At 40.1% G+C, this 14,734-nt stretch overlaps 1 protein-coding gene across 1 annotated transcript in view; it reads left to right on the top strand.

The window, feature by feature from the left end:
• Positions 1-14,734, top strand: part of SMARCA5 (SWI/SNF related, matrix associated, actin dependent regulator of chromatin, subfamily a, member 5) — a 50,507-nt gene that overhangs the window by 32,898 nt on the left and 2,875 nt on the right. Inside the window, exons 12-21 of the mRNA XM_054028900.1 lie at positions 2,557-2,678; positions 2,768-2,920; positions 4,084-4,216; positions 5,251-5,399; positions 5,621-5,740; positions 5,983-6,093; positions 8,078-8,191; positions 8,416-8,538; positions 10,995-11,127; positions 13,600-13,718. Of these exons, the coding sequence (XP_053884875.1) occupies positions 2,557-2,678; positions 2,768-2,920; positions 4,084-4,216; positions 5,251-5,399; positions 5,621-5,740; positions 5,983-6,093; positions 8,078-8,191; positions 8,416-8,538; positions 10,995-11,127; positions 13,600-13,718 (1,277 nt within the window). The remainder of the gene's footprint in view (positions 1-2,556; positions 2,679-2,767; positions 2,921-4,083; positions 4,217-5,250; positions 5,400-5,620; positions 5,741-5,982; positions 6,094-8,077; positions 8,192-8,415; positions 8,539-10,994; positions 11,128-13,599; positions 13,719-14,734) is intronic.

Genomic DNA, 14,734 nt, shown 5'->3' with positions numbered 1-14,734 from the left:
ACAAGCTTTCTTCACATCAATATGAGGGAACTCAGAGCAGTGTGATTGGCGTGCCAAGCATTCCAATCCATACTACAAGGCCAGTGCGTGGCAGTGATGAGATACCACTGCCTTGTTTTACCTAAACAAGCAGGGGGGAGCACGTTCCCCTCCCCTATATCAAGAAGCCCTTTAACTTTAGGAGTTCTGCATAGCCCACTCCGTGCACCCGGAGTCCTATCTTCCAGGAGTGCAGAACGAACTAGCAGACCACCTCAGTAGCTCGTTCTGTAATCACGAGTGGTCCATCCGACCAGATATCATACACTCCATCTTCCAAAGGTGGGGATTTCCCCAAGTCGACCTGTTTGCCACCCGAAACAACAGGAAATGCCCGATGTTCTGCTCCTTTCAGAAACACAGCCTGGGTTCCCTCTTGGATACGTTCCTACTACCCTGGGGAGACCACCTCACATATGCCTTCCTGCTGGTCCTTCTCGTGCACAGGGTACTACTCAAGATCCGCGGAGATAAGGCGAAGGTAATCCTCCTTGCTCCAGTGTGGCCCCGTCAGCACTGGTACCATGCTTTTGGAGCCGTCAGTGGACGACCCAATAGCTCTACCACTTTGCCCCGAACTAATCACACAGGACCATGGTCGCCTTCAACACCCAGACCTTCAGTCCCTCCATCTCATGGCTTGAAAGCTTCATAGTTAAATCCAATGGAGCTCCTGTGCTCAAGTCCTGTCAGGAACGTCCTTCTTGGTAGCAGGAAACCATCCACCAGGGTCACTTATCTAGCCAAGTGGAAAAAGTTCCCATGCTGGTGTGAGGAGCATCATATACCTCCTTACAGGCATCAGTTCCGCTCATCTTAGAGTACCTCCTACACCTGAAACAATAAGGCCTTGCACCGTCCTCTATTAAAGTACACCTCGCAGCCATCTCGGCCTTCCACTCGGGAGCGTCTGGCTGTTCCGTATTCACCAATCCCATGGTGGGGCGTTTCTCGAAGGGCCTGGAAAGGTTATACCCACATGTTGGTCAGCCAGTACCTGTGTGGGTCCAGGGCAGATTGGCAGAGGTCCTGGGGGGTTTTCACCTTCCTCTGCAGCGTGGGGCACAGGTCACTTGCTGGAGGATTCTCTGCACCTTGAAGTCTTTAAACCACAAGTTGAGGACTTCAGTAGCTCAGAAATAGGTCAGGGGTTTGTTACAGGAGTGGGTGGGTGAGATTCTGTGGCCTGCATTGTGCAGGAGTTCAGACTAGAAGATCATAATGGTACCTTCTGACCTTGGAGTCTGAGTCTATTATCCAGGCTCATCTCCCTTCCTTCCCCCCTCCCCGAGCAATTGGCAACTTACTCTTTGCTCTTTGTCCTGGAAGGTGGCCTTCCTGGTTGCTGTCACATCAGCTAGGAGGGTGTATGAGCTGAAGGCACTAACTTCTGATCTACCTTACACGGTCTTCAAGGTGCAACTCAGGCCTCACCTGGCTTTTCTTCCCCGTGGTGTCTCATTTTCGTACCACCCAAAGATATATCTTCCTGCCCGTCTTTTATCCCAAGCCTCACTGATGTGAGGAAACAATGGCTTCGTTCCAACTATTCATGGCAGTTGCAGATTGGATGAAAGGACTCCTGGTCTCTTTTCAGCGTATTTTGTCTTGGATTGCAGACTGTATCCACACATGCTATGAGCTGGCCAAGGCCCCAGCTCTGCCTATTACGGCACACTCCACAAGAGCTCAAGCTTCTTCAGTGGCATTTCTGGCCCAAGTCCCGGTACAGGAGATCTGCAGAGCAGCTACTTGGTCATCGGTGCCTATGTTCACCTCTCGCTACGCTATCATCCATCACGCCAGAGACGATGCAGCCTTTGGCAGAGCGGTGCTCCAATCAGTGGTTCCTTGACTCTGACTCTACCTTCAGGGGTAGAGCTTGGGAGTCACCTGATTGGAATTGACATGAACAAGCACTTGGAGAAGAAAAAATGGTTACTTGCCTTCTCGTAACTGTTCTTCGAGATAAGTTGTTCATGTCCATTCCAATACCCACCCTCCTTCCCCACTGTTGGAGTAGCCGGCAAGAAGGAACTGAAGGGGGTCGGGTTGGCAGGATCATATATTGAGCGCCATAAAGGCACCACTCCAGGGGGCTCCACGACAAACCCAATGGGTGTTGATAAGGGAAAACTTACCAATGATCGCGCACTTGACGCATGCACCCCTGATTGGAATGGATGTGAAAAATGGATGTCTCGTAGAACAACAGTTACAAGAAGATAACCTTTTTTTTTTTTAGAACTTTAAATGTCAGTTTTTAATACCTTTTCTTAATCTAGATTAGATTTTTAAAAATTACCTGAAAAATATTACTAAGAATGTGTCAGTTTATCAGTTTCTCAAATTTTGAAAGAAATGTATTCTTACTAGATGCTCATATTGATTAACTTTTACCAGTCATCATCTTGTTCTACAATCTTATGTTTAAGAGTAACACCCCTCCAAACTAATGTTTATATATAATTATTAGCTACTTATTTGTTGAACAATTTTACTTTTTACCTCTAATAGGCTCACGAGTACTAATCTTTAGTCAGATGACAAGAGTACTAGACATCTTGGAAGATTACTGTATGTGGCGAAATTATGAGTATTGTAGATTGGATGGACAAACACCTCATGATGAGAGACAAGTGAGTGTTAAAAATTAAAATAAAAAAAATTAAATAAAATTGTGTGCTCAAAATATACAGTTGCATTGACGACTGTCTTATTTCTGCAGGATTCTATTAATGCATATAATGAACCTGACAGCTCCAAGTTTGTGTTTATGTTGAGCACGCGTGCCGGTGGTCTTGGAATCAATCTGGCTACTGCTGATGTCGTAATTCTTTACGATTCAGACTGGAATCCACAAGTAGATCTTCAAGCTATGGTAAGAATTCCAAGATAGAAATATCATTGTATATAAACTAGTTTTTCTTACAGAACTGCCATACAAATGTATATACGTGCATTTCATGGTGTCCAGGTTCTATATATACTTTGGTCCACTTTAATTCAATAGTGCAGTCTTTTTTTTTAAATTAAGAATGATTTCTATGCTCCAAGAGTAGTTGACATTAAAAAGGTCACAGCAGTTAGGTCGAATTTGGCCTAAAATTTAAAGCCTTAATCTGTCATTTTAAGACATTGGAGTAATCACTTCACTATCCTCTCTTGAGTTGAATCAGCTTTTCTGTTACTAACTTGCATTATAAGGGTGCACATGCTTAATCTTTACATCCAAAAATGTTGCATCTCAGTCTTTGATCTTATGGAGAGAACAATGTATTGACTTACACATTACAAATAAGAGAGCTAATATTTTTAAAACTTTCATATTAAAGGTATAAATTATAAAATATGTACAAACCGGATCTCTGTGTGCACATTGGCATGTTGAAAATCTGAGGATTTCAGCCAGGCTGCTGATATTTTCAAATATGCTTAATAAAGGTTGTTCAAAAGAATGACACAACAAAGGCATAACAAGAACCAACGGATGGAAGTTAAAGCCAGACAAATTCCAGTTGAAAATGAGTGTTTTAACAGTGATGGTTCAAAAGATGAAACTATCTTCAAAGTAAGACTTGAAAGCAAAGTCTCTCTGGAAGATGCTTTAGTCGAACACAAGTTATTAAACTCAATATAGGGATAAGTGGGTGAAATTTTCTGAGTTTATATACAGGAGGTCAGACTAGATGGTCTAGTCTGATCTTTTGGCCTTAATATCTGAGAAATATTTGTTAAAATATGTACCATGTCTTTTAGAGAGGAATCTTAAGCAAAGTATACTGTTCTCTGTGCAAGAGACCTTGTTAACTAAGCTTATAGAGCCAATAAAAACTTTTTTGAGTGGCAATGTCAACTGGATTTATGGAAGGATTTTAACCTGAAATGTACAGGGTTTTTTTATTTCACAAACTAGTATAGTGATAGCTACTCTCTTAAAAACGGATTTAAATTCAAGCAATAATTGTATGTATTTATATTTCAATGCAAACACTTTACCGTGTTGTGCTAAATGACATGGGTATTTCACAATTTTCTGCATAGGACCGAGCACACAGAATTGGCCAGACAAAAACTGTTAGAGTGTTCAGATTTATCACAGACAACACTGTGGAGGAAAGAATAGTGGAAAGAGCAGAAATGAAACTTCGTTTGGATTCCATAGTCATTCAACAAGGCAAGTGTATTGAGACAGCTTTTCTATCTTTGTACTTTGTATTTCTCTCCTTTGCCACTCCCCTTTTTTGCACATGTAAATTCTGGGTAAAATTTTGGCGCCATTGAAGTCAGTTGGCGTTTTGCCATTGACTTCAGTGGGGCCACGATGTCATATTCTGTTCTTAGGATGGAAGGGGATGATAAATTTCTTAAGTTTGTTTTTTCTCTTGTGTGGCAGTCTTTCAGCATAACACTGGTTACTGCATTATGGAATGACTAGGGCATCCCAGATGGCTAAGAATGAGTATACTTAAATAGAACTGTAAAAAGTGAAAACGCTTTAAAGAGGGAAGTGTAATAATAAATTTTCATTTCTGTGTCTAGAGTAATGGAATAAAAGAGTAAGGATGATGTAACTCCATACATTAGCCTAACTCAGGGGTTTTCAAACTTCCTTGCACTGCGACCCCCTTCTGACAACAAAAATTACTTCATGACTAAAGCGTGACCAAAGGAGGGGGGGACCAAAGTGTGAGCTTGCCCAAGCCCAACTGTCCCAGGTGTGGGGCCCAAAGCCTGAGCTTCATTGTTTTTGGCAGAGGGGCCAAAGCTGAAGCTCAAGGGCTAACTTTTTCGTTAGTCTAACTTGAAATCAATTATTTTAAAAAAGTACCATAGCTGTTGCTGTCATGTTCATAGGGAGATGTGGACTTGAAATTGTGAAACTGCTGGCCAGGAATGAGAGGCTACTTGGAAGACTTAAAATCCAGAGTCTGTTTTTTGATGGAGTCATTAATTTGTATTACTAAGCAAGAACCAGTCCTTGCTTAACTATCTAGATTTCTGTCAGGAAAACAAACCAAAAAAAAAAAAATTTTTTTTTTTTAAATGTTGAAAATAGTTCTTGTGACTGACTTATGAATGGCCTGTGACAAACATAATAAACAAGGAGGGAAAGGAAGTGTTCTTTCTGTTCCTGACACATCCAAGTGATTGGCCTAAAATCACTAAACTCTGCAATAAGGTATTGTCCTCCAATATTTTTATCTTCAGGAAGACTGGTGGATCAAAATCTGAATAAAATAGGAAAAGATGAAATGCTGCAGATGATTCGACATGGAGCTACGCATGTGTTTGCTTCAAAGGAGAGTGAGATTACTGATGATGATATTGATGGTATTTTGGAAAGAGGTGCAAAAAAGGTGAGGTGCAAATTAAAGAAACTTGAAACGTGTTACTACTTTGGATAATTTGAACAATATTACAAATGCAATTAACATTTTTCAGACTAAAATTTACATAGTAGATCAGGAGTGTTTTTTGGCATTAAGATCCGTACTAGTAAGTCATTTTTTGGAGTGTGTGCTTGTGAATAAGGAGGATCTTTTTTGAAAAGTATTACTCATTGATAACTTTTTTCCAGACTGCAGAAATGAACGAGAAACTCTCAAAGATGGGCGAAAGTTCACTTAGAAATTTTACAATGGATACAGAGTCCAGTGTATACAACTTTGAAGGGGAAGATTATAGAGAGAAACAAAAGGTAATATCTGAATTTGTTTTGGAAGAATTCACTGGTAGTATTTGTATATACTTACTGCATGTTACTGGTTTGGTGAACATGATATACGTAATATTTAACAAGCAATAAATTGCTTGTTAAATTTGTGGAAGGCTATTATTGTTCCAGGTACTTTAGTTCTAGTTTTGTGTAAAATGTATACTTTGTATAAAATACCTTTATAGAACTTGAGGTCTCTTTAATTTATTTCTTTAATCTTATAGATGGCATTCACAGAGTGGATTGAGCCACCTAAACGAGAAAGAAAAGCCAACTATGCTGTTGATGCTTACTTCAGGGAAGCTCTTCGTGTCAGTGAACCAAAGGCACCAAAAGTGAGTTGACTGACTTTAAACCAGAAAATGATTGAAATGTACAGAAGACAGACTTATCTTAACTTGCTTCCAACTATAAATCAATTCGTACACTTCTATAAATTTCCATCAGTGGAAAATTTTTGTAAAATAAATGAATGGTGTATATAAAGGCATTTTAAAGATGCAAACTGGAGTGTTCAAAGGACTCTCAACATAGGACTCATGGAGGGAGAGGGAGAGGAAGATTAAAAGGAGAATGAGATCTTTTAGTCAGGTGGTGGAAGATAAGGACAAGAGAGGGTGAGAAGTCTAGAATTAGATTCTAAATAACTAAGTAGATTTATCTTAAGCTTTTTCTCAAGCAATTATTTGGCCTTCCCAGTGGTCCTACTTTAAAATGTTTTATTATTCACCTGGTTTCTAACTTTTTAAAAAACAATCCAGATTACATTTGATGTGAAGTGTTATCCTTCTTTCCACAATACAAACAGTAACTTTCCTCATACAGTATTCTGAAGTAGTGTTTTGTTGTGACTGTGTGATGCTCCTAACTGTGCACAAGAGCTCGAGTACCAAATTGTTAAAAACCATGGCACAAACCCCAAATTGTTGGTAGTTTAAAATTTAGATTTCACCCACCAACTTCAGAGTCTTACGGCACTTTAACAGCCTTAAAATGGAGTCACAAAGTCTGTCATACCACATAGGTGAGCATGTGTCTGTGATATATGGCCCCTTACACAATCCCAAAGGACCAGTCACCTACCCCAGGTCGATTATGCTTTAGGTCTCTCATCAAATACAACATTTGTAGCCAATCCTATAGTAAACCATATGAAGACTTATTAAATACGAAAAGGAAATTTAGTTATTTACAAGGTTAAAGCAAATAAACATAGACACAAAAGTGCGTTAGTCTTACCTTTCAAAAGATAATAGAGGCTTCTATAATCAGCAAGCTCTGTTCTTTAGGGTTAGTCTAGGTTAAGCAGCTGGGGATATCTTGCTCATGCCTAGAAACACCTTGCTCACACAGAGTCCGAGCAGCATGGAGATCCTTCGTACCTTATGGTTTTTATTCCCTCCTGGCATGCTCTGAGCTGCAAACTCAGCTGATGGGAGGAGTCCATTTTCATGACTCATCTTCACGCGGGGGAAGAGGGCAGAACAACAATACGAGTCTTCAGTCTTTTTGATGATTTCTCATAAGAACATAAGAATGGACATACTGGGTCAGACCAATGGTCCATCTATCCCAGTATCCTGTCTTCTGACAGTGGCTAGGTGCTTCAGAGGGAATGAACAGAACAGGCAGTCATCAAGTGATCCATCCCCTGTTGTCCACTCCCAGATCCGGGCAGTCAGAGGCTAGGGACACCCAGAGCAGGAGGTGTCTCCCTGACCATCTTGGCTAACAGCTATTGATGGATCCCATGAACTTATCTAATTCTTTTTTGAACACCATTGGAGTTTTGACCTTTACTACATCCCCTGGCAACAAGTACCACAGGGTGACTGCATTGTGTGAAGAAGACTTCCTTGTGTTTGTTTTAAACCTGCTGCCTTTTAACACAAAAACCAGTGGTCACCCAGGCTCAATTATTACATTACAGTATGGAGCACGGATATTACAAGTAAAAGTTTAATGCATGCAGCAAGTCAAGCATTCAGTAGAGTTGAAATACTACACAGTTTCTTACAATTATAATACAGATTTTATCAATATTAACCTATAAGTGAGCCAGACAGATTCCAGCTATGTATCTTTGTGTCCAGACACACAGACCTTGGCAACAGCTGGCACCTGGTCTGCCAGTGTCAGTCTCCACTGTAAATTCTTAAAGGTTCTTGTATATATTCTTATCCAACCAGAGCTCTAGCTTCTGATGAACTAAAATTTAACCACTTTTTTTTTTTTTAATTACATGGTTTCTGAATGAATTTAACGATAAGCAAACTTGAAAGTGAATTAAATGTAAAGTATATCTTTGGTTTTCTTTAGGCTCCACGACCTCCAAAACAGCCTAATGTTCAAGATTTCCAGTTCTTTCCTCCACGTTTGTTTGAACTACTAGAAAAAGAGATTCTGTATTACAGAAAAACTATTGGGTACAAGGTATTAAAACTGCTCTTACACAATATGTTCTCTTCTGTCTTGAGAAACTTTAATTACGGCAATTAAAAATATTTTGATGGTGACACTGTGTCTGCTGTTTTGTCACTCGTAATTCAGATGGAGTACTGTTGTTTTGCATGCTGAAAAAATCAGCTCTTATCTGGAGAGTTCTGGTTAACTTCTGTGAAACTGAAATGTAAAAGCTGATGAAATTTCTCTCTCAGGTACCTCGTAATCCAGACTTGCCAAATGCAGCCCAAGCACAAAAGGAAGAACAGCTTAAAATTGATGAAGCTGATCCCCTTAATGATGAAGAGTTAGAAGAAAAGGAGAAACTACTAACACAGGTATGGTCATTCTCTTAAAATAACCTCCAGCTGTACCTTCATTTGCTTTATCTTACAGATTGATATAGGAAAAGCCTGTTGACTCTGTGGAATAGACCACTGGTTCTCAAACTGCAATTGTGAATCTGGTTCTAGCATCTTTCTCTTCAACAGATATTCTGATACAAACCAGAATGAGACTTGGAGAAATTAGCTCCAAGATGTCACAGGCCTTGTTGAGCTCCCACTGCTGGACACTCACCATGCTACTGTATTTGGATCCAAACACTGGATCCTGTGGGCATCTAAGCCTACTGAGTCTGAACAGCATCAGGGCTCTGCCTCTTGCCATTGGCTCTCCCTCATATCCCTTCCCAGACCCTGCAGTCCAGCTGCCCTAGGCCACAAGAACAATGATGACCTCTACCTCCAGTTTCCCCAGTAGCTTAAGCACATTCTTTCCCAGACTACCTCCAAGAACTTGGAGGTTTGAAAAGCCTTCTTAAATGTGCCCTCCCTCCCCCCCACTCCCTTGCATAGAGGAAGCATAGAGACTTACAAACTCATGCAATAACCTTCCCTCCATTGTCCTCACCCCTCTAAGAGTTTGTTTTAGGCCAGTTCATTGAGTACCCAGATCCTTCTCTCCTGCTAAGTCTTCAAGCTCTCTCTCACCTGTTCAGATCCAATAGTAAAATGGTTTGTCTAGCTCAGAGAACATGTACCTTTTATCAGCAACTGTGAGCACCTCTTCCTTTGTTCTGTTGGGGAATTTCTATTGCCCCAACTCCCTCCCTGCAGACAACCTGGAATAACATTCCATGTTAACAATTTATTTGTTGTCCTGTAGCTGCTTTGTGACAACATGACATGGTTTGTGTCAGCAAACAGCTGATTTTAATACACACAGAGGGTGTGTTATACACTGAATTAATTAAATCAATCAGAATTTATCAGTTTTACATAGACAGATTCCCCAAGCTATCATGAGACAACAGGCGAAGAGGGGGAATTTGGTACTAATAACATAAAGTCCTACTTGTGAGAAGGAAATAAACTAGATGCAGAATGGAGGATAAATAACTAAGTAGATATATCCATTAAAGCAAGTTTAATTCAGCTTCTAAATAATGTTCTGATATTACTTTTTCAAGTAACAAATCAAGTGAGCTGTCTCTAAAATAATGTGGCTGGCTGAATATTATTATTTTTAAAAAAAAAAAAGGTAAATAAAAGTTAAGAGGTAGAAAAAAATGCTTTAAACTCAAAACGCCCAATTTGGTACTCACCAGGTTATAATCTGGTAGCTGTTGGGGAATATTAAAGTGTCCTTTTCTTTTTTCTTTTTTCTTTTCTTTATAAACCAGTCCACTTCCTAGTGGATAAGTGTCCTCATCAAGGACATTTACTACTGACATTTATTTAAGCATTCTTTGCTGTATAGGGGTGGGCAGAAGCCCACCAGTTCAAACCTAGAGCTAATCTTTCTGTTAGGGCAAAAGCATTTGTGCATGGGAGAGATGTAGAGACTATTCTTGCAAAATGGACTGGGTCATGCTAGATGATTTTTAACATGTATTTTGTGGTTCTGCTATCTATGACCGATGGAGCTGTTAAGAGTATCAGCTTCTGAGGAGGGAGCTTATTCCCTTCAAAGAATTTCCATGGATGCCTTTATAAGGGGAAAACCTTTGAAGGGGGTGTTTGATTAATTAGGACCTTGAAATGGGGAAAAAAAATGAACTTGGGACTGGAGAGAGAGGCAATTAGGGATAATGTTTATAATTCTGGGATCCTCCTATGCAACAGTATGGGTGGGTGGGGGGGAGTGGGAGTAACCTCTCTCCCCACCTCTGCTCAGGTGGAGAAAATGTTTTCACATTAGCATGAAGCAAACTGTACCAGTAAAGAACAGATTTTAATTCTGCTGTGTTTTGTTGTTGTGCTAAGACAGTGATTCGCAGCCAGTACATTTACTCCTGGGGTACGCAGAGGTCTTCCAGGGGTACATCAACTCCTCTAGATACTTGCCTAGTTTTAGAACAGGCTAACAAAGTCAGTACAAACTAAAATTTCATACAGACAATTACTTGTTGTTCTGCTCTATATACTATAGATTGAAGTGTAAATAGAATAATTATATTCCAATTGATTTATAATTATATGGTAAATAAAAGAAAGTAAGCTGTTTTTCAATAGTAGCATGCTGTGACACTTGTGTATTTTTGTGTCTGATTTTGTAAGCAAATAGTTTTTAAGTGAAGTGAAACGTGGGGTACACAAGACAAACCAGACTTCTGAAAGGGGTACAGTAGTCTGGAAAAGTTGAGAGCCATTGTGCTAAGGCATCTAGAGCCTTGTATGTGTGTCTTTAGTATTTATATTGAAATTAATATCTTGGTGGGGGTTTTTTTAAATGAAGAAAACCCAACACAGTTAACTAAAAGTTGTCTATATTGCTGCTTATTGCTTTCAAGGGATTTACCAACTGGAATAAAAGAGATTTTAACCAGTTCATCAAAGCTAATGAAAAATGGGGCCGTGATGATATTGAAAATATAGCTCGTGAAGTTGAAGGAAAAACCCCAGAGGAAGTCATTGAGTATTCAGGTAATTTTCTCCTTGAATGATGTGAACATATAACTAACTTGTAGTGGATGGTACCTGATGTATTTTGGCACTTTTCCAGTTTGAAATGCCTGTAAACATACTAATTTTTTTTTGCTTTTGAGAAGTTTAGATAATGGCTCTTTAAGACATGGTGAAATAATTGATATGATGTTGGAAAAGGACATGGGTGGTTTAGTCATGTATAGCCACTCAGTAGTTTAAAGCTGCACTGAGATTGAAATTAAGGAGAGTTGGGTACCTAGGCGCTTTTGAAAATCCTAGTAGGCACTTGTCTGCATCTTTTGCTTAAATACTTTTATAAGTCTGGCCCCTGGTCTTGAACAGTTTTAGACATCAGCCCTCCATCCTTCTTGCCCCAATCCTAGTCTGCCTTGTATTAGTAGCAATGGGGTGTTGAGTTGCAACTCCTGGGCAGAGGCAGCTGTGTCCTGTGGGTGGGGAGAGAGTCCTGGTCTGATGTATCTGAGGGAGTGTGTAGCAATAGGACTTTTCTGTAGAGATTGCCCATAAGTTTTTATAGCCATAACTGGCCAGCAGTGCTGAGTAGGATAGCATCTGCTGACTCCCTGTCCCCTCTGCCTAGTCCAGTTACTTGCTGAGAGTAGGTAAACTGGCTCCCTGGTTCCAAGTCCCACCCCCCACTTTCCTGTTACAGACACGATTTTTCTCTTTTCCTTTGTTATTGTGAATATTCATATGAATGATGTGGGAGGAAGTGAAGAGGAGAAATACTTTTCTCTCTCTTAATTTGGAATGGGGGAGTCTACCTGTTCAGATCTGTCCAGTCAGGACAGCTCCTCATTCTGCTCTGATGAACCACAGGAGGCTTGTTGGAAGATGATGCAGTCCTAGAGTGGAGTGGATAGGCCTGCCCCTGTGGCACCTTCAGCTGCAATTCTCTTCTGTTCTCCCTCTGACCAACCCCCTCTTTAGTAATACTGGCTTTGGACATGGTGGGAAGTACACTTGCGGATGAAGAGACACCTCAGGCACAGAGCTTTGAGGAGATTGTCATCTTCTGGCAGACATCAGGTTTGCCAGAGAGGAGTCCCAGTTTGACAAATCTGACAAGATGTGCCAGAATGGAACTCCTGCTGTATTTGGGTTATGACTTAAAGAAACTGGAGGGACAGGCGTGTCTTGTGTGCACAGAAAGCCCTCCATGTTCTATCACTTCCCCAGTGTTGCCTATGTATATAAGGCTTTTGCATGGTATGCAAGTGGGAGGAAGGCATGGAAGTGGTGATGTTCCTGTTCATGACCGGGTAGGGAGACCAGTCTAATACAGCCTAGATTACTCTTTAGTTTGTCCCACCTGTCATGTTTTCCTGGCTTTGGGGAAGAAATGGGCCAGACAGTGGAGCTCCACAGCAACACGTTGCCTGTGGATCATCTAGCTAACTCTGCTTGCGTGAACCAGGGGTTCACTCTGACCTGCTTCTCACTTCCCATCTAACAGGGTTTTTAAACATTGATAGACATGTTTGAAAGCTTTAGTTGGTAGGAGAGTAGAGGCATGATAGATGTGGGGATCTGGGAGGAGAGCATACCAAGCAGTGGGGCTGTGGTTGGGAGTAAGGGTGGTGACCCAAACTGTATAGAGAGCTCTCAAAGGAGGGGCCCTGGAGGGTGGGAGTGAGGAGAGGCAGGGACCAGAAGAAGGGACTATTTGTGTAATCTTGACCAAGTAACGTTACAGCCCCATTCTTATAGTAAAATGGAACTATTTGCCTGTATTTGTAAAGCACTTTAAAGTTTCTGTGAGAAGTAATGAACCAGGTGTTTAAATATTTTATTTTAGAATGCAGAGGAGGTCAAAAAAGCAAACAGGATGTTAGGGATCATTAAAAAGGGGATAGAGAATAACACTGAGAATATATTATTGCCCTTATATAAATTGATGGTACGCCCACATCTTGAATACTGCGTACAGATGCGGTCTCCTCATCTAAAAAAAGATATACTGGCACTAGAAAAGGTTCAGAAAAGGGCAACTAAAATGATTAGGGGTTTGGAATAAATCCCATATGAGGAGAGATTAAAGAGGCTAGGACTCTTCAGCTTGGAAAAGAGGAGACTAAGGGGGGATATGATAGAGGTATATAAAATCATGAGTGATGTGGAGAAAGTGGATAAGGAAAAGTTATTTACTTATTTCCATGATACAAGAACTAGGGGTCACCAAATGAAATTAATAGGCAGCAGGTTTAAAACAAATACAAGGAAGTTCTTCTTCACGCAGCGCACAGTCAACTTGTGGAACTCCTTACCTGAGGAGGTTGTGAAGGCTAGGACTATAACAGCATTTAAAAGAGAACTGGATAAATTGGTTAAGTCCATAAATGGCTATTAGCCAGGATGGGTAAGGAATGGTGTCCCTAGCCTCTGTTTGTTTGTCAAAAAATGTGTGAGAAGAGACTAACAAGTGGTGGGTGTTTTTTACACTTTTAGCTGTGTTCTGGGAAAGATGCAATGAACTCCAGGACATAGAGAAGATAATGGCTCAGATTGAAAGAGGAGAAGCTAGAATTCAGAGGCGGATTAGTATAAAAAAAGCACTTGACACAAAGGTATTTGCTATAATTTTTTTTTCCTTTTATTGTCCCATATCTTTTTGGGCTAAACATGATAATTCTAGCTACCAGTCTTTATAGGGGTGAGATCTGAACTAGTCATATGTTTGGAGCCCATGTAAAAGGGTAGGGAGATAAAGCAACACTATTCTCACTGCCAACAACTGACTCCCTGGTCTTTCCCACCCCTTCATAAAAAGTAACCCTTTGCTGTCCATATATTTGCATATAACTTGCTACTTTACCAATAAATTGCTAATCTCTTCCTCCTTTGACTGATATCCATAATCTTTCAAACTGGGTGTTTTTATGGCTTCGTCTATTGCTAGTTAATTTACCTCTTTGTGGTTTCACAATGTGAATTGTTCATCCTGTGATAATCTCTGAATATCTAGCACAGATTTGAGAGATGTGAAAAAAAATTTTGAAAAAATCCAGCTCTTCCACAGTATTTAGCCAAACTCACTTTATATAGAGGGGGAATTCTGATCCCACTGTCAGAATGTGATTGAGTCACGGTACTTTACTTTACTTTCATCTGTGTGGTAAAATGATCATTAAGTAAAATACACAGCTCTTAAGTAACATTTACTTTGTGCAGAGGTACTGTCTGGACAGTGAATGAATTTGACATTAACCTGCACTGATATTCAGAGCTTTTAATTGTAACAGTGTTTAATAAGAATTATCTACCTTTCAGCAACTGGGTTAATATAAAACTACTGTTGAACTGCTAGTGGGATCTGACTATCAATTTGGCAAATATGACAGTGGTGTCAGGACTCAACCTTACAGCTAGTCAGAAAAGATTACTATTCATTCACCAAACCTTGTCTGGATCAGCTACCAGTGCTGCTATTCAAACTGGTAAATTCATCATCTGAATTTGTCTCTTGCACAAGTTGTATTCAACTACTTGACTTATTTTTACAATTATAATTGACTAACATTTGTGTGTCATGGACTATTTAAATGATGTATTTATTTTTAGTATTGGCTGCATGTCTGTTGCA

This window comes from Malaclemys terrapin, chromosome 5 (assembly GCF_027887155.1).
Source record: "Malaclemys terrapin pileata isolate rMalTer1 chromosome 5, rMalTer1.hap1, whole genome shotgun sequence".
Classification (NCBI taxonomy): Eukaryota; Metazoa; Chordata; order Testudines; family Emydidae; genus Malaclemys; species Malaclemys terrapin.
The sequence above is the reverse complement of the archived record's forward strand: the minus strand, read 5'-3'. Positions and strand labels throughout refer to the sequence as shown.